Raw genomic sequence first — 23,521 nt, 5'->3', positions numbered from 1 at the left:
TAAACAACTACCTGACATTCAGAAGACATCTTAAGGCAGCCCTGTTCAGGGAAGTTTTTAACGTGTGATATTTTACTGTATTTTTGGTTTTTATGGAAGCCGCCCAGAGTGGCTGGGGAGGCCCAGCCAGATGGGCGGGGTATAAATAATAAATTATTATTATTATTACTTAGTTCCACCCAATGGGCGCAATCCGCTCCCCTCGACATCGAGAGCAGGCGAGGAAAGTGACCCATGAATAGAGACTGCAGCTGTTCCTTGCAGCCACCTACTGCTCGCCGGCAACCGAGCAACGAAACTAGTTGCAAGAAACAGCTGCCGCAGTCATCTCTCGCTCTCTCAGCGGCACGCTCATATCATTGCCCAGGCCCTACTGTTTGGCCCGGCTTGCTCGCCCGGCTGAGCAGCCGCTTTCCCTCGCTTGCGCTGCGTGCTCCTCCCTGGCAGAAGCAAGCGGAGACTGAGGCTGCTGCTGCTGCTCCTTCGGTGAGAGGGAGCCGTCTACCCGCAGCAGCCTCTCCTAGAAGCAGCAGCAGTTCACAGGCACTGCGAGAGAGGCACGCGCCTGCCTTCTCCCCACTGCTCGCCTGGCCCAGCTTCCCTCGCCAGTTGCATCACCCGCCTCGCCCCCCCCCCAAGAAGGCGGAGGCTTCTGACTCCTCGCATTCCAAAGCGAGGGGAGAAGAGGAGGAGGAGGCCAAAAGCCGGCGAAACACGCAAAGGAAGACGGGAAAAGGTTTTACATCCGGGAACCTTGGGCGACAGGCCCTCCGACAAAATGGCGGCCCGGAACTGAACCCCGGAAAAAAGGGGGTGGGTGGGAGATATTGCAGGGGGGAGGGGACGAGCAACTGCTGCCATCAGCACCGGCGACCGAAGCCTTGCTGGCCGCTGCAGAGACGCGCCGCTCCCGCCCCTCTGGGAATCGCTCGCCTTGAGGCGCTGCCGTCTCCTCCTCCTCCTCCTTCTCCCTCAGGCAGGTGGGTAGGAAGGCTTGGCTGTAGTTCCGCCTCAGGGAAGAAAACTCGGTGGCTAGTTAATGGGGAAGGCCCTGCGCACCGCACGCCTTGGCCTGGGGTGTTATAACGGGTCCTTCGCTGCCACGGCAAGAACGTCGCTGCCTCCCTGGCGTGGTGAGCGTCTCACCTCCTTCCTCCCCCCGCATTCCTCCGTCTCCGTACAGCTTCTCTCAGGCAGGTTTCTGGCCTTTTTGGTGTTGTGGGCGTTCCTTGTTAGACCATCCGTCCCATTCAACCTTAGACACCCGCTTGCAGCCACCTTATTTATTTCCTGCTCTCCATCCGTTCCCCACTTTTTCATGCCGTGCTGACGAGAAGTAAGTGCAACGTCTTAACGAAGTAGCTGTTCTCTTTTATTTCTCCATTTGGTATTTTGTTTTCCTGTCAGATCTCTCTATCTTGCTGACTGGTTTTTTAAAAAATGATAATTAAAGAAGGGTAGTAGTTAACATTCTCCAAGGGCAGATCAAAATTGTTTGGAAACCTGCCTACTATTTCTCCACAGCCAGATCTGTATTATAATTTTTTTTATGTTTCATCTTACTGCTTGGAATAATGATTAGATGAAAAAGAATGTCTGTTCAAAGTATAACACCAATGTGAATCTGAGATTAATCTGCAAGATCAAATCACTTAACAGAGAACATTATCTAACTGATATGATGCTGATAGCCTTTTCTTTTTCTGGTTTACAGTACTGTATAGTACTTTGCTTAGGTACAAGTTTGAGTTGAACTGATCTATAGTCATAAATAGCCTAATTGTGAAGAAAAACCTGCAGTTGGAGTTTTTTTCTCTTTAAACCACAGCTCCACTTCAAAGTATTTTGGTATTGATTGTCATTATTAAATATTAGGTGCTTAACATTCTGCTGTATGCTATACAAATAATAAAACAGGCAAACCTTTGCCTAGATGGCTTACTATATTGAGCCCAGGGTGGAGAGAGGGAATATTGTAAACAAAAAACACAGAACCTCAGATATATAAATTTTACTTAAGGGGGGAGGAATGAAAAGATTATTGTGCTTTATTTTCTTTTGTTTTAAAAGTGTGCCTCAATGTGGTGTTTTTGAGACATAATGATTGTAGGTATTAACAGTTATAAAAGTTAGCTGTGTCTTTTGTCCTCATAGTTTATAGCATGGGTAGGCAAATTAAGGCCCGGGGGCCGGATATGGCCCAATCACCTTCTAAATCCAGCCCCCGGATGGTCTGGGAATCAGCATGTTTTTACATGATTAGAATGTGTCCTTTTATTTAAAATGCATCTCTGGGTTATTTGTGAGGCATAGGAATTTGTTCATATTCCAACACCCCCAAATATAGTCCGGCCCCCCACAAGGTCTGAGGGACAATGGACCTGAAAAGGTTTGCTGACCCCTGGTTTATAGTATTGCATTGGCATTTATGAGCTATTGGACTTTTGCTTCATTGTTATAGGTCTCCTAACAGCTTGATCTTACACATGTTTATTCAAGTTTAATTTATTTAAATTGGGCGTACTCCCAAGTGTGTTTGTGATCTAAGGTAGTGGTTCCCAAACTTGTTATCTCCTGGACCACCTGAAAATTGCTGAATGTCTTGGCTGACCACTTAATGATTTTCTATTTGTTTAGCAATTGTAATGTGCTGTGCTAGATACTGAAGTATTTCTTTAAAATTATATGGAATTCAAATTTTAATACAATAACTTGGCACTCGGGACTCGATAAGTGGAATCAGCAAATACTGCATCTCCCATCCCTCCATTCTACCTGCGAGAATGTTCAGTTTGCAGAGCAGCAGCTTCCTTTAATCAACACATTTCCATTAGAGAAGCCTTTTCATTTGTAACATGGCAGGTCTGAATCCAGCTCTTTGTGAATTAAAACATGACTAGTGATGGACGCGGGTGGCGCTGTGTGTTAAACCACAGAGCCTGGGACTTGCCGATCAGAAGGTTGACAGTTCAAATGCCCGCGACGGGGTGAGCTCCCGTTGCTTGGTCCCTGCTCCTACCAACCTGGCAGTTCAAAAGCACATCAAAGTGCAAGTAGATAAATAGGTACCGCTCCGGTGGGAAGGTAAACGGCGTTTCCATGCGCTGCTCTGGTTCGCCAGAAGCAGCTTAGTCATGCTGGCCACATGCCCTGGAAGCTGTCTGCGGACAAACGCCAGCTCCCTCAGCCAATAAAGCAAGATGAGCGCCACAACCCCAGAGTTGTCTGCGACTGGACCTCATGGTCAGGGGTCCTTTTACCTTTACCTTTAGTGATATTTAGCAGGAAGAGAAAAATAGTTTTAAACTTTAATATATTGAAAGAAAACAGAAGGGACACAAGCCAATTCCTATCAGCTTTTAAAAAATAAGTTAATACAACATGTAATATTTTAGTGCACATATAGTGTTGAGCATTTCTAGTTGATTCCTATTCAAAGAGGTATTTTCATATTGGCCATCCCAGTAGGATTTCCTTCTTTCTTTATTACAGGTGTGGCTCCCACATTCTTACACTACTGCATTTGAAAGTACTATGCTTCAAAAGCAAATTGCAGTGTAGCTGATACTTTGGTGGGTTTTTTAAGCCCACACCTCATTTGAAATGTGGAACTAAATGTGCCATTGGTAAACTGTGGACAAAAACTTTAGAAGCTGTTCTTTTTTTCCATTGAGGACTGTTCAGGCTCATTGAAATCAAAGTTTGATTTTCCATTGACTTAAGTGGGAAGTAGATCATTTTGTTGAAAATGCAGACTTTAAGTAGGTAGTCCTTTTTAAAAGGTGAGTGGATAGTACTACAGGTCTTTGCCTCTTGTGCACCTACTATCTTTGCAGTATTTTAACTGGATTGATGGCCTATGTTCTTAGCACTACCTTGAACATCCTTCATTGAAAGCAAATATATAGGACAACATCCAGTGATGTCTGCCTGATTGTGCAGCAGATTTCTGTGTATGCCATGGGACTCCCCTTCCTTTGCTCCCTTAGCTCCCCAGAGGTGACTAGGGGGACAGAGGATAGGGCAGCTATTGGGAGGTGGGGCCAGGTACATCGAGATGGAACTAAAGATAGGGGAAATACTACAGTTTTGTGAGACACACTTATTTTAGGGTAAACCTCATTGAACAAAGTGGGACTTCTGAGTAAGATTGTGTTAGTAATCTTGACTATGTCCTACTTCAGAAATATAATTAGTCATTACATAGTGACACTACATCATTCCTATAGAGGAACCAGCAAAATGTTACCTTCAGGAACAGTTATTTTACCACATGCAGCTCAATCCAATGCATGATTACTTATTGAATGGAATATGACTGGCTCCCAAAGTAGTGTATATTGAATTGCATTCCTGTGCCTTTGACAGTAGCTTAACATGCTGAAAGTAAACAGGTGAAGCTCTTCATAACATGGCTATATCAATTGTGGGGAAAGCAGTTTCCAGCCAGTGTACTTAGAAGTGGCCTTATTCCTAAGTGCATTGGAGTACAGCCTTCATAGAAACCCTGCTTTTCATATCAGGCTACTGCTAAACTGACGGAAGCAGGAAAATAAAGTTGGTAATCCTGCTGCTAGTCTAGAAAGATGCCTTGGGGGACAAGTAGAATTACCATCTTTTCCGCACTGGATTATTGTGCCTTTACAGCTGCAAGGAGAAGCAGATTTTCAGTAGCTGTAACTTACCTAGGAATGGAAAATCCAGTTTTGGAGCCTGATCTGGGTATCAAAATGAACTTTCATTAAATTTGCAATAGGAATAAAAGTTTCAAGTATCCATTTCACTGAGGATTGGTAAGGCTCAGAGACCAATAACATACTTGTCCATTTCAGAGAGTGTAAAACTCAACAAAGCAGTTGCAAAAGCCTATTGTAGAGCAGAGAAAATGGTAGTTATGTTGTGTTTTATAAATCCAGATGTGCACCAGATGAGTTAGCTTCACTTAAAATTTTCAGAGGGGAAAAATGGACTACTGCTACTGAAAGTATACCTCCAACAAAGCTTTTCTAAAAGTGCATTTCAGGGACACCCCACCCCCATTTTAAAAGCAGTTTAAAATATTTCTTTCTCCACAAACTAGACATACATTTAATTTTCTCCAACAGAAATGACTTCTTGCAAAAAGAGGTCTGAATTTTTTTGCATAATAGTCTTGGACTTGGTTAGTTTGTTTTGAGAGTCTGCAGACAATGCGAGCAGTATCCCTAGTCTTTGACAGCACACAGAACACTTATGTTGGGTGAGTTATACATGCATATCTTTGAAGTTGTGTCTTCTTTATAGAGTCTCTCCATGCCTGCTTCCCTCAATTCAGTCTAGGTAATAAAGAATAAAGCATTTTGCTAAAGCTGTCAGATCAAATCATTTGGAAACAAACATGTAAATAAAACTCTGGCTGCAATCCTATGCACGCTTAATTGAGAGTAAAACCAAATGATCCCAGCAGGAGTTATTTTTTACTAAGCATGCATAGGATTTTGCTGTTGGCAGGAAAACAACAATTAGAAAATGTTATAACAATGACATTCATTTATTTATTTAGGTTGGCTGACCTAGGTTTGAATGAATGGTTATCCTCCTGGAATCAAGGTCAACCGTCAATTTTGAAGTTGCCATACAACTTGTTGAATATATTGAAGGTGAATCTTCGTTAGAGGTTATACAGTTTCATGAAGAGAAGTGAGAAGCCAGAAGGTTATAGACAAATGAGGCCTAAAACTTTTCCTGCCAGTAATTACACTGGTAGCAGCCGGCAAATGTTGCAAGAAATACGAGAAAGCCTTAGAAATTTGCCTAAGCCCTCTGAAGCTGCAAAAGTTGAGCAAAATGTGGGTAAAATATCAACTGATGATCCCAGACAGGGTCGAAATCCCCCTAAATTTGTGACCTACCATAAAGCATTACAAGAAATTCGGAATTCTCTGCTTCCCTTTGCAAATGAAACAAGTTCTTCAACAAGAGGAACATCAGAAGTTAATCGGCAGATGTTACAAGATCTACAAGCTGCTGGATTTGATGAGGTAAAATAACAAATTTAAGTGGTTACTTATATTAATGATAGTGCAAAAGCCATATGAAATCATTGTGAATGTTTTGCTTGTAATTTGTTATTGGGGACTCAGAAAACAGTGTTGCTGGTAATATTTTGCTGCTTCCTATGCACATTCCTAGTATAAGCTTAATGTTCCTGTCTAGAATTCAGTCCAAAATACAATGTATAACTTTGGCTTTCTAGTTAGTTCTATTGGTTTTCAAAAGGATTTGTTTTTCTTTATTGATTGTGGTTCAGGTCTTTTCCACAAGCATTTCAGATTGCTAGCAACCTCTTATTTGATTAAAGTTAATACCATAAGTAATGTTAATGAGATGATTATTTTATACACTGTTGCTCTTTTTGTGTTTTCTATTTCTTGTATTTTATTATTTTTGGGATTTCATTAGTGCATAAAATTCAAGTGCTTTAGATGTTGCAACAAATCAGCCCAAGTACCCAACTCTTTCAGTGTAACTTGTATACTTTTAAGATGCATCTTGTTTTTGAGGCTGCATTCCTAACTTGCTTACCAGAGGAAGTCCCTTTCCCATATTTCTCTCTTCTCTGGAGTCTGTCAATCATCTGCTTTGGATCATTTTCTCTTTATCTCTTTCCTCACAATCCTGTTATTTTGTTTTATGCTGAACCTGCAGCTTCACTTCTATATTTATTTCCATTTCTGATAACTCTGCTTGAGTTTTTGCTATTTCTGGCTAGATGTGTTTCCATTCGCTTTCTCTTAAAGTTTCCCAAACTGGGCTATTGGTCTTTTCTACTTCTCAACGTACACTATATTTATTTTCTTTTACTTCGCATCATTCTTCTCTTTTATGTTAAAGTTGTTTTTGATTCCTCTCTTTATTCAAGCTGTTTCAAAAAAATTGTTCAAACATTAATATAACTAAGATGTATTTTTTGTTGTCTTCTTCCACTGCCAAGGCACTGGTGTAGTAATAATTATTAATTTATAGCTTTATACCTTTCCTCTTCTCAGCTTCCTCTGGTCTCTTCCATCCTTTTAACTCTGCTGCCAATTTAGTTCATTTTGGCCACTGTATTTGTTGTTGTTTCAATTACCTTCATTGGGTTCCTTATCAGAGACAGTTTAACCTGTCACTTCCTTTTCTTAAACCTCTTCTTTATCTATCTATCTTCTTATCTATCTTTTATTTGTCTTCTCATAGTCTTCACCTCTTGCTTTACTTCCTCTCACACCCAGTGCTTTTTTGTTGCCACTGGTGAAAGGAATATGTAATGAGCTAGGGAGTAGGAATTTCAAGGGAAAGTGGCAGGATATCCCCTTGCAGCTATTTCTGCTGCCTGCAACATACATCACTGAATTGACAAACTTACTGCATGATGTAAGGGAGAGTTTTCCCTCTGTTTTCTTTCCCACTCCCTTGCAGCTGGGAAGCATCCCTTTGTCTGGGTGGCAGGAATGGATTTGGTGGATAAATATATCCTCAGTTGGGTTGCTGCTCCTGTTTATTCCAGAAAGTGAGCTATTGAAATCAGGCACAACTACCCTCTAAAGGAGAGCACCTTCCCTCAGTCTTCTGACGCGTCAGGAGACAGCTCAGACATTAGCTCTTTACCTTTCCCCCTTCACTCTCTTTTTTTTGTCTGCCTTGAGTTTTTCTTTAAGACCACTCTCTTATGTATTCTAAAGAGAGAGAAAGAAGCAGCTCAGTGTGCTTTTGATCCCACCCGGCCATCAGTCTAATCCCCACACTCACTCTTTCCTCCTAATCCCGCATCACACTTTCTCCCACACTGCTAATCCTCAACCTTAAAATACATTGTACCAGGAAGAATAAATGTTAAATTCTAATAGAGCTTGGGGGAAGTTTTCCTCAAGTTTAATAGCTAATTGTACAACACTATGCACTAAGAAGCCTAAGGCTACAATCCTGTACCTGCTTATTGAAAGTAAGCCAAATTGAATTTAATGGAACTTACTTCTGAATAGGATAGTATTGCATTTTCAACTTCACAGTGTTATCGGTATTGGAGTTAGATAAAATGTCATTTAAAAGTCTTAAGCAGTGACAAAAAAAGAAGCACCAAGCTAGATAGAAATATAGTAAGGCACTTCCGTGCATAAGAAAAAGGATAGATTGCAAAGAATACATCAGCCTTTCCAAGAGAGTTGATAATAACTTAAACTGTAAGTTCAATCATATACTGTACAGAAGTGGACTCATTGTGTCCATTGGGGCTTACTCCCAGAAAAGGATTGCAGTCTTAAAATTCTTACAATATATTGAATTTTTATTTAGTCTTTGAGCCTTCAATTATATTCTCCATGGAAAAGTATATAAGAAGCCCTGCCATCTGGAACGTGTAATTTGGAGGGAGATACCAGCAGGAGAGGGTTGATACATCCTTTCCCAACTGCCCACATGATTTGCATAATTAGCAAATACTTTGCATAGTATGCAAATTAGGCCACATTTGGGGAACTGAAATCTAGATCTTAATCTAGTCATCATCATGATGCATTAAAGGTTTGAATGTGTTCCTTCCACCCTTTTTTGTTGTGAGTTATTGGAGGTTTTATTTTAAACCCTTTCTCCTCCCACTCCCCAAATAGGATATGGTTGTACAAGCTCTAAGACAAACCAACAGCCGCAGTATAGAAGCAGCAATTGAATTCATAAGTAAAATGAGCTACCAAGATTCTCGGCGAGAACAAATGGCAGCGGCAGCAGCTAGACCTGTTAACGCTGGCACAAAACCACCAGGTAGGTGTAAAGAAAAAAAGGTAAAGTACCGCTGGATGGTTAAGTCCAGTCAAAGGCAACTATGGGGTGTGGCGCTCATCTTGCTTCAGGCCAAGGGAGCCGGCGTTTGTCCACAGATAAATTTCTGGATAATGTGGCTAGCATGACTAAACCATTTCTAATATATGGCCTTGGAAACAAGAAATGAAATTGGCCACTTCCGCCATGATTGGAAATCTTGTGGCAGAGGACAGAGAGATAAGCTTTGGAAGTTCAACATCCAAACAATAAAGACAAGACTTTTTAAAAAGTAGCATTTTCATTTATATATGCTATAAAATTTTATGTTCAGTGTTACACAATCTTACAGCAAACTACTGCAGCTCAATTAATTTTGTGTATTCAGTTCATTTTGACATCGGGTTGGATGGAGATGGTGTTATTTAACTTCTGAAGTGGATATTTAATTAAAGGCCTGTTGAAACAGGGTGCGTGTGTCTTTTTGCTATTGCTTTCATTCTAACTCAATACACCAGGAAGCCCCAGGGAAGTAAATTGAGAATGCTTCCTCATCTCATCTGGCTAGCTCCAGCCCCATTTCTCTCCCACCTTTGGGTTGGCATCTGGAGAACTGGGTATAGCCAGAGAAAGGCAATACATAGAGATCTGGACCAAGTTTTACAGCAATGGGTCACTTAACATACTATATTCCAATGTGCATAACTAGCCCTTTTTTAAAAAAATGAAAAGCTGCCTCAGGAAAGGAGTGTTCAGAGTGAAAGAGGGAGGGATGCTTAGTCCATTCTCCACCTGCCATGTCTGTGCTGAAAATCAAATGCCTCCTTCCCCCAGAGACTTTCTTGTGGAGTTCCACAAGTTTCTTTGTCCTATCATACTCAGAAATTAACCAGAAAAGAGAGAAAAGCCTCTTGAGCATAGGAATAATTTGGTGCAAATAAATAGCTGGATAGAAAAAATAGTGTCCTCCTGTTGCTGCTTTCCTTTTGGGGAAAAAATCTGTTTGGGCTCAGTTACATGCAGTTGTTTGTAATATGTAGTTACACAAAATATCCATTTCACAGAAGAAACACCTGTGATGTTTCGAGTCCTCCCCACCCCAGACAGGTCTCTTAATTCCTCAAATAAGAAATAAAACAAACAAAGTAGGCAATACCCCCTAAAAAAATGGACAATGCCTCCCAACAAAACAACCAAGAGAGGGAAAATAAACTTAACTTTTAAAAATAAAAAATTGGTTGGGAAAAGCATGCCTGAGGGTATAAACCCTTTAGGATCTTCCAGTCTTTTTCTGTGCATATATTTGAATTCATGCCCCTTATTCCTAGAAGTAAGTTCTTTTAAATTAATGTTTTTAAACTCAAATGAATCATTCATATTGTTTTTTCAAAGTTATATTTGAACTTTGCTTCTGTTTCCATGAAACATCACATTTATTAATCCTATGAAATTCCTGTTCTGAAATAACAGTGCACTGTGTAATAAAAAGCATACTGTTGTTTTCTTTTTAAAACAAATAGGGGGAGTGCAGCAGTCAGTCAACCGCAGGCAGAGCTGGAAAGGTTCTAAAGAATCCTTGGTGCCTCAGAGACATGGTCCTGCATTGGTAGATGGCCTGGCATTTCATTCCGAGAATCCCATTTCTCAGCCTGATGGAGGCAGACCCTTGTCTGGCTCTGGAATAACAGGATTTGCTCAGGCTCATCCTGGTAATGGACAAAGAGCAAATCCGCCACCTCCACCTCAAGTAAGGAGTGTAACCCCTCCTCCTCCACCTCCCCGAGGAACAACTCCACCTCCTCCTTCCTGGGAAACAAATTCTCAGACAAAACGGTATTCTGGTAGCATGGAATATATGATCTCTCGCATTTCTCCAGTGCCACCAGGGGCATGGCAAGATGGCTATCCTCCGCAACCTATAAATCCATCATCGATGAATCCTTCCACACAGGGACAAAGAGGTATTAATTCTGTTCCTGTTGGCAGGCAACCAATAATCATGCAAAGTTCAGTTAACAATAAATTTAGTTTTTCATCTGGAAGGGCTGGAATGCAAAATGGCAATTGTCAGACTGATTATATTGTTCATCAGAATATTGTGCCTGGTAACTCAGCGAATCGTCAACCACCACCACCTTACCCCATGTCTCCGGCAAGCCAGCAAAGCCCCACACCTTTGCAAATGCAAGCAGGAGGCTCTGCAGCCCCATCATATCCTAACGGGAACATTCCTCAGTCTATGATGGTTCCAAACAGAAACAGCCACAATATGGAGCTGTACAATATAAATGTTCCTGGAATCCCAACATCCTGGCCCCAGTCGTCCTCTGGGCACGAAATTCCAACTTGGCAACCGAATATTCCAGTAAGGTCAAATTCCTTCAATAACCCTCTTGGAAGCAGACAAAGCCATGCTACCAATTCACAGACTTCTGCCACCACAGTAACTGCTGTTACTCCAGCTCCTATACAGCAGCCAGTAAAAAGCATGCGTGTACTGAAACCAGAGCTGCAAACTGCCTTAGCTCCTACTCACCCTTCTTGGATGTCACAACCAATGCAGGCTGTCCAACCCATCTCCTTTTCTGAGGGACCATGTACAAATATGGCAGTCCTGTCACCTGCGCCAGAGGCTCCAACATATCAAGGTCCTCCACCACCGTACCCAAAGCATTTATTACACCCAAATCCACCTGTCACTTCTTACGAGTCTGTTGCAAAGCCTGGCAAAGAGGATCAGCCCAGTTTCCCTAAAGAAGAAGAAAGTGAAAAGAATGAGAACAGCGAGGGAATGGATAGAGAAAAGAAGCAAATAACAACTTCACCAGTCCCTGTTAGGAAAAACAAAAGAGATGAAGAAAGAAGGGAGTCCCGCATTCAGAGCTATTCTCCTCAGGCTTTTAAGTTCTTTATGGAGCAGCATGTCGAAAACATACTGAAATCTCACCAGCAGCGACTCCATCGTAAGAAACAACTGGAAAATGAAATGATGCGGGTAAAGCCTTTTAATTATTTAATTCCTATTTCCGTGTTGCTTCTGTGCGGAATATTTTTCAAGCCTTCTGATTGTATCATTGTGTCAAATCTCTGAGGTGAACTAGGCTGACCTTCAGTGATTTACTCATGGCCAAACACTCTGAATCTGAGATCTTTCATACCCAAATGCCAGGAGCAGCTGGTGTGATGGGTTAGAACTGTGGAGCCATCTTCCTGGCAGCACCCGTGCTGCAGCTTACCAGGGCAGTGCTTGGGTGGAGCATCAGCAAGGTTGGGGCTCCATGAATGCACCAATGGGAGTACCAGATTGACTTTTTGACACTCCAGTCCAATGACATCCAGGTAAGCTGCAGCAGAGTTGGTTTCTGAAGGACAAGTCTGTGGCTCTAGCGTACCACATCAGCCATTACTGTTAGATGCAATACTATCATTTGCCACAGCCCCCCCAAATTCATACTTAGATAATTGTTGAATCTGAGTTGCTTCCCTTATATGTATTATATCATGCAACAGTATCAAGGTAGATGTGTTGGGTATTTTGTGTCTAGGAAGAAAAGTTATAAAAAATTGTTTCTGAAGTAATGTTGCATGAGCAAAATATACTTAAGCTCCTGCAAGGAGCTGTTTCAGGTTTTTTGGTCATTTCCATAGCAGGCGTTTGTGACATATGCTACTAACTTACCTCTTCCATGTGCGCAGTTGATGATAGTCTAGCTCTGTAGGAATGCAGCATTTGTTATAGTTCTACATTTACTCTCTTTTGAAAACTATAAATAAATAATTAAATATTATACCTAGCAGATAAATGGCTTTGATCCTGAGTTGCTGTTTGACTACCAGAAATGACTCTGAGCCTAAGATCCAAGCCTGTATCTGTACAATCTCAAATTCAGTTCCAGAATATATTTGCAGAATTTATACTTTCACCTTCAATTAAAGTCCCAGGGCAGCATTTCCAGGATACTGTTTTGTCCTATGGATTTTTGTTGTTCACTCTGTTTCTCTCTTTACTGTAGTAGTGGTAGAATCCAGCCTCAGACCACAGGTGTTGTTACATATCTCTTTATGTAAGCAGTAAGCATCAAGTTCTGATGTGAGATGTAGCAATTAGCTTTGTCCAAGCAATTAGCTTTGTTTCAAGCACAAGAGAATTCTAATAAGAATGGCTTAAAGATCCTAATGCAGACTTCTTCAACCTCGGCCCTCCAGATATTTTTTGACCTACAACTCCCATGATCCCTAGCTAGCAGGACCAGTCGTCCGGGATGATGGGAATTGTAGTCGCAAAACATCTGGAGCTGCCGAGGTTGAGGAAGCCTGTCCTAATGGAAGGAATCTCATTTGCAGGGGGGGAACCCTGAAAAATCGAAAGCTCTTCTAACAATCAGCAATAATGCTGCTCTAGTCAGGGTATCAGGCTGGAATCACAGGAGAGCTTGAAGCTCTCTAGCCATTGTCTATACCTTTGTAGGAAAGGCCTACCTTACTTTTTGAAAACAGGATTCTTGGTCAAAAAAAGAACCTATCTCCTTATGTCTGCTGAAGCCAAGTTGGTGCATTCAAGAAACTATAAAAGGAATGCATGCAATCAGGAAGCACTGGAAAATGGGTAGAAACAAGTGATCTAAAAATGCAGTATGCCGACTTTCAACTTTATTGCTCAGAAGAGAAACAAATTGTTGATGCCATGAGAGTTGGGAATGGGGAAGTCGGAAACTTATTTATATGTGCCCAACCAAGAATATACACAACTGTAGTCAGAAGCAGGCAGCTTCCCTAGGAATGTGCCAAAGAGATTAAGTATTATTTTCCCCAAACTCTAGCAACACTGATTCTGCTAGGACCATTCCTTCTGAATCTGAGCTTTGCAGCTATTTTTTGTGGCAGACATGGGCCTAGAAGTAAGTGACTCAGTAGACTGAGAGATTTAATAAATCCTGTGATGAATACAGGCTAACAAGATATAAGGGTTTTCCTTAATCTTGCTAATTTTATGTTAAGCTATTTGATGGAATGTAAAAGGCCTCTTTGAAAGAAAACAACAACTGTATACGCTCCAAAATTATGTGACGTAGGAAGGAACTGTTTTAATCAGTTGTGAGTTCTTTTGATTTGTTACAGACAGATATATTTTGACAAAGCAGTGGAATTGCCTTTATTACCTGTGTTAAAAATAAGCATTGGAATTTCAGCTGCATGTTATTAATTTCTAGTTTACACTTTCACTGGAATCAAGGGTGAACCACCTTTCTCTGCTTCTGTGACATTCTTTAGAAGTGCAGTTTTGTTTTCAAAAAATATCCCTGTTAAATTGTATCTTTATGTAATAGTAAGCTAACTGATGTGTAAATCAAATTCCAGTTCTTGCTTTTTCTACATGTTCATTCTTAGTCTCTTTCCTTTTCACTTTCACTAACAGCTGATTTAACTATTAAGGTGTTGGAACCTTTCCTGACATCTCTACCCTTCGTTACTGGGTAGGCAAGTAATATTTTGGAGACAAGTGTTGCATTTACAGAATAGCATGGACTCTTTCTTAGGGACCCTGCATGCTTACTTGCATTTGAATTAAGCATGTATTCTTTCACCGTACTTGAATGTATTTATATCAGATTACTAATCTTCCTTCCTTTTCCTGTTTTATAAAATTATTTATGGTCTGCAGTAGCACAGGGATAATGATGCAATTATACTTTTGTATTTTACTTAATTCTGTATACTTAAAAGTGGCTGGTTTATTTAGTACTTTCATTACTTATTTTGCCAGACACTTATTTGTATAACTTTCCACCCTCCTTTTCTTCTAAAGATTGTGTTCAACACAATTATAAATTGAGTCCTTTAACAGTGAAGGGTAGAAAGTCACATGGGAAGAAATAGTGCAGTTTCTTTAGTAAGATTTGAATCCTGACAGGAGACGACTACTTTTCTTGTCATGTAAATAGAAGAAATGTGAATGAGATCTGGCTTTAGCTGACTATTAAGAACATTTCTATGAAGGAAAGTAGTCATAGCCATCCTCTCCCCCAAACTCTTAGCAGTAACAGAATGTTGTGTTCAGCTTGCCTATTTTCATCAGTCAAGACCCTCATCAAACCAATTGTCCTTAAATCCTGAGCCTCATTGTGCATGGCTCTTAGTGTATGGCTTTGTTATAATCACTCCTTTTAACCATCCCTGAATACTACATTTTGTGTCATATTTGTTCTGAAGTGTTTTCATTGACTCCTAACATATTGCAATACAGAAATTAAAACAATAAAAATGGAGGCATTATTCCCTATTTAAGGACTGGTGCTTTGCTTGTCCTAAACCTGAGTTTGTAGACATTTTCCATGAGCAATTCTTCATTTTTTTCACTTGTCAAATTTCATGTTTGTTGCATAGGTTGGGTTATCCCAAGAAGCCCAGGATCAAATGAGGAAAATGTTATGCCAAAAGGAATCTAACTACATCCGTCTGAAACGGGCAAAAATGGATAAATCAATGTTTGTTAAGATTAAGACCCTTGGAATTGGGGCATTTGGAGAGGTGTGCTTAGCAAGAAAGGTGGATACAAATGCCTTATATGCAACAAAAACTCTACGTAAAAAGGATGTGTTACTTCGGAATCAGGTTGCTCATGTTAAAGCTGAACGGGATATTCTTGCAGAAGCTGATAATGAGTGGGTAGTTCGTTTGTACTATTCATTCCAAGATAAAGACAATTTGTACTTCGTTATGGACTATATTCCAGGAGGAGATATGATGAGTCTGTTAATTCGAATGGGGGTCTTCCCAGAAAATATGGCCCGGTTCTACATAGCAGAACTGATCTGCGCAGTTGAAAGTGTCCATAAGATGGGATTCATTCATAGGGACATAAAACCAGATAATATTCTGATAGATCGTGATGGCCACATCAAATTGACTGACTTTGGGCTTTGTACTGGCTTTCGGTGGACACATGATTCCAAATACTACCAGAGTGGTAAGAGAAATGTTTGCAATAATGGCATTTTGTTACTGCATATTAGCATATATAGTAGCAGCGTTTACTTGTATTTACTGGCAGGTTTTCCGCATTGCTGCCTGATTGAGCACCATAACATTTTGTGAAGTCATTATCAAAGCAGAGATAGTCTCAATCACCCATTATATAATATTAGATGTCTTTTGTAATCTTGTCCCACTTCAAAAAATATTAATGACTATTGTGAAATGACATCATTTTAAATATATTTACAGCAAAGATGAGCAAGATTTTGCTTTCCAGTCACCCCCTTCACAATTGCTTCTATTGGTTTGCAAAATGTTTTCTGTTGCAGGTGACCACCCACGTCAGGACAGCATGGATTTCAGTAATGAATGGGGAGATCCAGCAAGCTGTAGATGTGGAGACAGGCTGAAGCCACTTGAACGTAGAGCAGCACGTCAGCACCAGCGCTGTCTGGCACACTCATTAGTTGGGACACCAAATTATATTGCACCAGAAGTATTGCTGCGGACAGGTAAATGTTTCCTGTTGTTCCTTTCCTTGGCAAAGTAATTTGGTGCTTGTTTCTGAAAATGATTACCCAAAAACGCAAACTGGTATAATAAGGAAGCACCGCTATAATACAGGACTGTATACGGTGATACAAATGACAATTTATGGTGCTATATTTTGTAACACAACATAGTGTATCAATGTGAAGAACTCTTCATCCTAATAGGGGAAGATTACAGTTATTCAACATTGTATAGATTCCTCCGCTTGTGGTAAAGTACACCTGGATAGAAAAAGCACCTATTTTTAAGGTAGCTTCTCATTTCAACTACAAATGCAAACATGAACAATGAAGGTTTTCCCCTGTTTGGTGAGCCTACCATTTTTTTCAAAATGTTTTTATCATACAGGTAACATTGTAATAGGACTGTACTGTGACACTTTATGATCTTAAATTTTGTATTATTGTGCTACGTGTGATAGAGCTCCTGGCTTTTAACAGTCCTGCTACATTAGACTTCTGTTTGTATGCTGCCTTTCCACAAAACAAATTATGTTCAATAACATTTCATCAATAATTTATATAAGCATTGAATATAGCAACATTTCTGAAATTGAATCAAGCCAAACTGCATACACATTAAAGTGCCACATGCAAAAGCATCACTAACCATCAGCCCATTTTTAAGACCTGAAAATAAAGTTACCGGTACATGCAGTAGAAAATTGAAAAACATGATGGAAAAAAATGAAATGAAAAAAAAATAGCTGGTGTATTCTCAAATTAAATCTAGAATTTTTATTGAAATACTGAATTACTGAGTTTTCTTTTGTTTCAGGATATACACAGCTGTGTGACTGGTGGAGTGTTGGGGTGATTCTCTTTGAAATGCTTGTTGGACAACCTCCCTTTCTGGCACAAACACCATTGGAAACACAGATGAAGGTATCTGAGGAAAATCTACTTTCGAATGTGTTTCAGAAGTGTTTCTTCACTTATTGGTGAGGTTAGGTGTTTTATTACTGAAACAGTCTTCTAATTTTGTTGCACTTGTTTGTGTTTTTAATCTAAAGGTTATCAATTGGAAAACATCACTGCACATTCCACTGCAAGCAAAACTAACGCCAGAGGCATCTGACCTTATTATTAAGCTCTGCCGTGGGCCAGAAGACCGCTTAGGCAAGAATGGTGCAGATGAGATAAAAGCACATCCGTTTTTTAAATCTATTGATTTTTCAAGTGATCTGCGGCAGCAACCTGCTTCCTACATCCCTAAAATTACGCATCCCACAGACACATCAAATTTTGATCCAATTGACCCAGATAAATTATGGAGTGAGGATAAGGAAGGGAATGTAAATGACACACTTAATGGGTGGTATAAAAATGGCAAACATCCTGAACATGCTTTTTATGAATTTACATTTCGAAGGTTTTTTGATGACAATGGTTACCCTTACAGCTATCCCAAGCCTATTGAATATGAATACAGTAATTGTCATAGATTGGAGTCAGAATCAGATGAAGATGAGGAGAGGACCAGAAGAGAGGCCCAAAATCATGATCTAGTTTATATTTAGTGGAGGACTTAAACCATTCTTTGGGATTTCCAAGATGTATGCTACAAGAGAACCTGAAAAACAATTGGAAAGCTGGTTTTCTGCGCACTTGGGGTGGAGAAAAAGGATGCATGATCATTGTTGATCTAGTGGTTTTTCCTGTCTTTCTTTTCTCCCTATAAACACAGAAGTCCTTTTTCAAGCATTCATTTTTTCCAGCATTGTTAAAGAGGAATATAGGAAACAGTAATGTTAGGAAAAATAAATTGTAAAATAAATAGTTACACCTTTGTAAAGTATTCAGATTAGGAAACTGTAATTTCTTTAGGAAATTAGATACTTGTCTATTTGTATATAGACCACATACATTTATTTTCCTCCCTTAATTTTTCATTTTTTAAAATTGCCTTAGCTTGACCAAATATCATTAATACCATGTACTTACTAAACTGATAGTTGTTTTTCCTGACTATTTATCAAATTCTCACTCTAGATGAGACTGCAGAGAGTAAACTAGTAGGGATTTTCTGGCACTCTGTGGGGGTTGTGGGTTTGGAACAAAGAAGCATAGGATTATAATCCGAAACCCATTTAGAAGTAAACTGTTGAGAATGTAGTGGGACTGACTTCTGAGTAAACATGCATAGGAATGTTTGTGTTTCTTCTGACAATAAATGATGATGTCCACATATTAGTAATTATTTTAATTTTGTTTGATTGTTTTGTGAAGCATTACTGGCTTTGTGGTGCCATAACATAAAATTGAGGCGGGGTGTGTGTGTGTAGAGTGATACTGGCCTATCATAAAATGTCTTTGCTGGTTGATCTCATCCTGCATTGGAAAAGACTGAAAACACTTGAGGTCCTGTGATACATACTTACTATGAATGCTTATCCTATCCCTGTAAGAAACGCCATAACCAGGTTCCCTGCAGTTCCATTATTACTGTCCTTGTGCTGTATCATTTCAAACCAAAGGGCTTGTTTTGAAACAGGTGGTTCAGTTCCTTACTCCCAGATTCATTAACTAATTTGAACTGAACTAGTAATCCTGTTTACTGGGGATTAGGTATAATTTTATCTCTCCAGTAGACTGCTTCTGGGATACCTTTGAAGTTGCAGCCTCTTGTTTCATCATTCCAAGGATAACATGCTAAGTCCTGGTTTCCATGGTACATGTTGGCTTGAAGATATTTCTTGCTTCCTGCATAGAGGGCACATGCTGCTGTTGCAGGTAACTGTAGAAGGTAAATAGTTCTTCATCCCAGAGCTAAAGGAAACTAAAGGAAAAACGGCAGATCATACAATTTTGCTTGCTTGATTTATTTAGAAAGCAGTTCCCCCCTGCACAGATCATTCTAAACATCCTGCTCTCTAACACAGAGATGCACAAATAGTTACCCTTTCAAACCCATATGCTAGCCTTTCCACCCTTGAAGAATTAGCAGATTCAACATCCTGTAGTAGTCATACAACTACTTAAGAATATGTATATATCTCTCTGGTTGTGAAAAATAATGTGATGTGCTCTGAAGAATCTCCTTCCCTGACTAGTGCTTATTCTTTTGCAATGAGTTAATTTATTATTTATTATGATTCCTTGCTTTTCCTCTGATAATGACATAAATGGCTCATAAGAATCTTCTAGATAATCTTGTGCCTATATAGGATAACATGGTCAGGGCTGCTTGCTTTCAGCATTAGAACCAGATCTTGTGCCTTTAGACCATTCTCTGGCCTGCTTACCTCTTGAGCAATAGGCATGTTTAATATTTCTCTATTAAAAACAGTAATACTCATGGAGTATAGGCTACTGCAAAATGCATATAGATATCTGTCTTCAAGAAAAACAATTGCCCCAACACCTTTATCATTTAACATTCTGGTTTAGAATTTACCTTGTGTGGGTCCTACATATGATGGGTGTAAAAAAACCAATTCATGCACCCTCCCTTACCTGGTATATAGCTTTTAGTCTTAACTAGACAATCTTTTGAAAAGTTCTGTGGGTGGCCAGATAGTCTTGTCTTGCTCCCCTACACTACAAAACATAAGTTCTGTGTTTGAAGCTGAAGTGTGAATCAGACCTTGGAATGTCTAACTTTAGCATTATATAGGATGCAGTGTACAGTTATTGTAACTTTTGAGGTGTGTTTTTTGTAAAAATAAAAAAGTCCTATTTTAAAGAGGATTTTGAAGGTTGTCCCTTGTTTATTATTGATCGGAGTTCCAGTTAAACTGGCAAGTTATTGTTTTTTGTCCTGCAATAAAATATAATATATTCCTGGCTAAAGCCAGATAAATTTAAACTGCTATCTACAGTTAAGTACATATGTGAACTTGCTTTCTCAGTTTCAAAACAGAATATTCATCATCTAAACTCATAGAGAAAACAGAGATCTTATGTATCCCGAGTTCTCAAGTCCAGGAGATGGCCTGTTTTGGAAGAGGTTACCCTGTCCTAGGAGCAGCAGGTCCATAGCTTAGGGGTTCTGGATTCAACTGAAGTTTCAGGTAGCCTTAGTGGCTATGAGTGTCTTTTTCCAGCTATGCACCATTTGGAAAATAAATGATTTGGTCACCGTATTCCAGACCCTGGCAACTTCCCAATTGGATCATTGCAATGCACTCTCCATTGGTCTGCCCTTAAAGATAACTTAGAAAGCTCAGTTGATCAGGATTACTGGCTGGGATTCCATTTTCAATCATATAATCCCTTTTCTTAAACAGCTGCATTGGTTGTCTGTTCATTTCTGGGCCCAGTTTAAGGTGTTCATGTTAGTGTTTAAAGTAAATGGTGCTTCCATCACGGTGTTGCGTTGCACCAGAAGTGGTTTAGTCCTGCTGGCCACATGACCCGGAAAGCTGTCTGTGGACAAACGCCAGCTCCCTTGGCCTGAAGCGAGATGAGTGCCGCACCCCATAGTCACCTTTCACTGGACTTAACCATCCAGGGGTCCTTTACTGTTTACCTTTAAAGCCCTAAACTACTTAGGCCTCATATACCTGAAGGACCATCTCCTTCCCTGCAGACCCTCTCAGGTGTTAAGATCGGCAGAGGAGGCCTCTCTTTATAGTTTTGTTGCCCCCAAGAACTTTGGCTTAGAGGCTTAGAGAGGGCATTCTTGGTGGCAGCCCCTAAACTGGAACTCCCACCCCACAGAGGTGTGTCTGGGACCCTCACTACAAAGTTTTTGAAGAATGCTGAAGATAACACCTCTTTATCCAGGCCTTTGACACTTGAGATGTATATTTGTAGAACCTACCCTACTTTTGTCATTAAAAAGTTTACAACAAACTACAGAGTTGTATTCTAAATTGTTGTGACCCACCCTGAGACCTTAGGTTGAAGGGCAAGTGATAAATAAAAATTAACCATAATAATAATCCAAATGTTAACATATCAAAAGTTTTAGGTGCACAAATAAGGCCTGTTAAGTTTTCTAAATTTTGCCCATTACTGTTTTCAGCTAAGGAGTGTTGATGTAACATTCACAAATGTAGACCCCAAATTAATTATTTTAATTAAGCTTGTTAATATTTATATGCAGAGAAATTAGGAATGTGATGTGTGACACTGCATTTTGGAACATTATAAAAATAATATTCTGCCTCATTTGTTTCCTACTGTCCATCCAAAACATTCCTACAAATGCTACTTTTTCTTGGGGAAGGAGAGTGCTAAATTAGGATAACTGGTGTTTGTGTGAGTCCTCATATAAACAGAATGTCATGCTTTCCCACTCTTTGTGACTTATAGTCTTGGTGGACCTATTATTTATCAGTAGTCAGGCTGGATTTATTGTAGCATCAGTTTTTATTACCAATGTACTTCATCAGTTTGTGTGTCTTTATTACCAAGTTGTGCCCTTGGAAAAACAGAAGATATGCTCATAAGCAATTGTGATGTTATAGTTGCCTTGTGTCCATGTGTAGATTTTCTCATACTTTTTTCAAAATAGTCTCTGGTGTGAATTTCGAATATTTTATAGACTGCACAATTTACATTTTTCTTCGTAGAAGAAATTCTATTTTTTTAGTTTTGTAGTATTTTCAACAAAAAAGTTTGTGACGGGACTGAACAAAAGAGAGAGAGAAAACATAAACTTGTTCCACACTTGGTTTCTAAATAAACTTTTCAGTTAAAACGTTAAAAATGTCATTGCTTTGCTTTTCCACATACACATATGACCTGTATTTATATAAAATGTTCTATAATCATGTAATTGTATTGTAAATACGGTTGTACTATTTGCTTACATTCTTTCCTTGGGCGGGCCCTCTTGCTGATTCTTTTCTACCTTATTCGTAACCAACCCTGCAGAATGTTTGACTAAAACTTTTCTCTCTTTTTTGGAGACTTAAAAAAAAATCTGTTGTTGCAGTATGCAAAGCTGTGATGGAGAACCAGTTTTTTTTGGATTTTGTTGATATTGTACATCTGCTAGAGAATGCAGTGTGAGTGGGTTCATAGATGCTGCTGCTGTTACCCAAAGTACCTGTTAATTTTTGGCTGTAGATCTCTGGTATTTTAAACAAGACATTAGTATTTGCTGTAATGCAGCCAAAGGAAAGCAATGGTATATTTGGGTAAACATCTGATAGTAAAACTTTAAAATGCCTTACTATACCCTCCAGTGAAAGGCACTATTCAAGTTTACTTTTATATTGCATTTTGTATATATTCCTTTTGTATTGTAAACACTGCTGGTAAACATTACACTTTTATTAAGAAAATTCTGTAGTGTGAGAGAAGTGCCTTGACGGACAGTGTAACAATCATCTTTACATATTTCTGCATGTAATAACTATTTGGTAATCCATTAAATTCCTTGAGTGTCTTATGGATCTCTTTCCACTTTTTAAATCGGTTTTCTCTAATGTACCATTTGCTGAGGTAATACAATTTAAATTCAATGAATAAGCTGCTAATCAAATATAAGTTTATATTGATAAAAAGTGTTGGTTTGGTCTTCCTCCTCTTTGTTGAATGGAGATATTGAAATCCTGTTCATTCAGATGTTACGCTGTATTTGTTTATACTGGCCATGATTACCTGGCTCACAGAGCAATTCAAATCCTTAACAGGGAGCAACACACGGATGGATCCATCAGCTCATCCAAAACTCTGCCACATGGGTGAAGGGTGGTTTTCATACATTTTCCCTTGCACTAGCATTAGGCTTGTATAGCTGTCAGGGACCTACGGGTCTTTGGATCTCGGAGCTCCAATGCCTCTAATGTCCTGGGGGTTTGGGGGAGGGGGCTTCTCTGGGTACCAGCAGCAGTATCTTCACACCTGCCCTCACAGAACTTGGAGCCACTGGTACACGCACCCCCACCAGTGGTGCTCTTCATCAGCTGATAGGCCTGCACACCATCCCACTACCATTTGACATGAGCATCCAGGAGTTAAGATTTTGCCCCCAGTTGTTATTTACTGTATTTCTAAATGGGGTCCGAGGACAGTGTACAAATAGAGTATAAATCTTACCGTGTAATGGAATTCCCCCCCCCCCCCAAATACAGGTATTTTGAAAACCACAGTTCATAAGACTTGTAATTTCTTCCCAACTTGGGTACAAATCTAAGACCCTATCCTATTGGTCTTTATTCTAAAGTAACATGAAGTAGCATTCCAAAGTACCAATATAATAAACTATAAAATCAAACCTAAAAAAATTAAATACACAGCACTTTATTCTGCTTTTCTATACACAC

The 23,521-nt window shown here is 39.6% G+C and overlaps 1 protein-coding gene across 2 annotated transcripts; it reads left to right on the top strand.

Moving 5' to 3' along the window:
• The first annotated feature begins 769 nt into the window (after window positions 1–769).
• Window positions 770–18,489, top strand: LATS1 (large tumor suppressor kinase 1). Of its 2 annotated transcripts, none has more exons than XM_053382145.1 (8): window positions 770–980; window positions 5,543–6,020; window positions 8,628–8,778; window positions 10,296–11,770; window positions 15,160–15,742; window positions 16,080–16,262; window positions 17,080–17,186; window positions 17,315–18,489. In XM_053382145.1, exons 2-8 carry the CDS (start codon window positions 5,670–5,672, stop codon window positions 17,819–17,821), a joined length of 3,357 nt encoding a protein of 1,118 aa, XP_053238120.1. In that variant the 5' UTR covers window positions 770–980; window positions 5,543–5,669; the 3' UTR covers window positions 17,822–18,489. The 2 variants fall into 2 exon arrangements, with proteins under 2 accessions (XP_053238120.1, XP_053238119.1); XM_053382144.1 differs by having other exon boundaries at window positions 770–1,336.
• The last annotated feature ends 5,032 nt before the right edge of the window (window positions 18,490–23,521 follow it).

The sequence above is a fragment of the Podarcis raffonei genome, chromosome 3 (genome assembly GCF_027172205.1).
Source record: "Podarcis raffonei isolate rPodRaf1 chromosome 3, rPodRaf1.pri, whole genome shotgun sequence".
NCBI classification, from domain to species: Eukaryota; Metazoa; Chordata; class Lepidosauria; order Squamata; family Lacertidae; genus Podarcis; species Podarcis raffonei.
The sequence above is the reverse complement of the archived record's forward strand: the minus strand, read 5'-3'. Positions and strand labels throughout refer to the sequence as shown.

What these genes read in the sequence shown, in the direction of transcription:
- LATS1 (XM_053382145.1), top strand. Translation starts at nt 5,670, where the DNA reads ATGAAGAGAAGTGAGAAGCCAGAAGGTTATAGACAAATGAGGCCTAAA. An exon ending in TTCCAAATACTACCAGAGTG is followed by an intron (nt 15,743 to 16,079) that starts GTAAGAGAAATG and finishes TTTCTGTTGCAG; the next exon opens with GTGACCACCCACGTCAGGAC. An exon ending in AGAAGTATTGCTGCGGACAG is followed by an intron (nt 16,263 to 17,079) that starts GTAAATGTTTCC and finishes CTTTTGTTTCAG; the next exon opens with GATATACACAGCTGTGTGAC.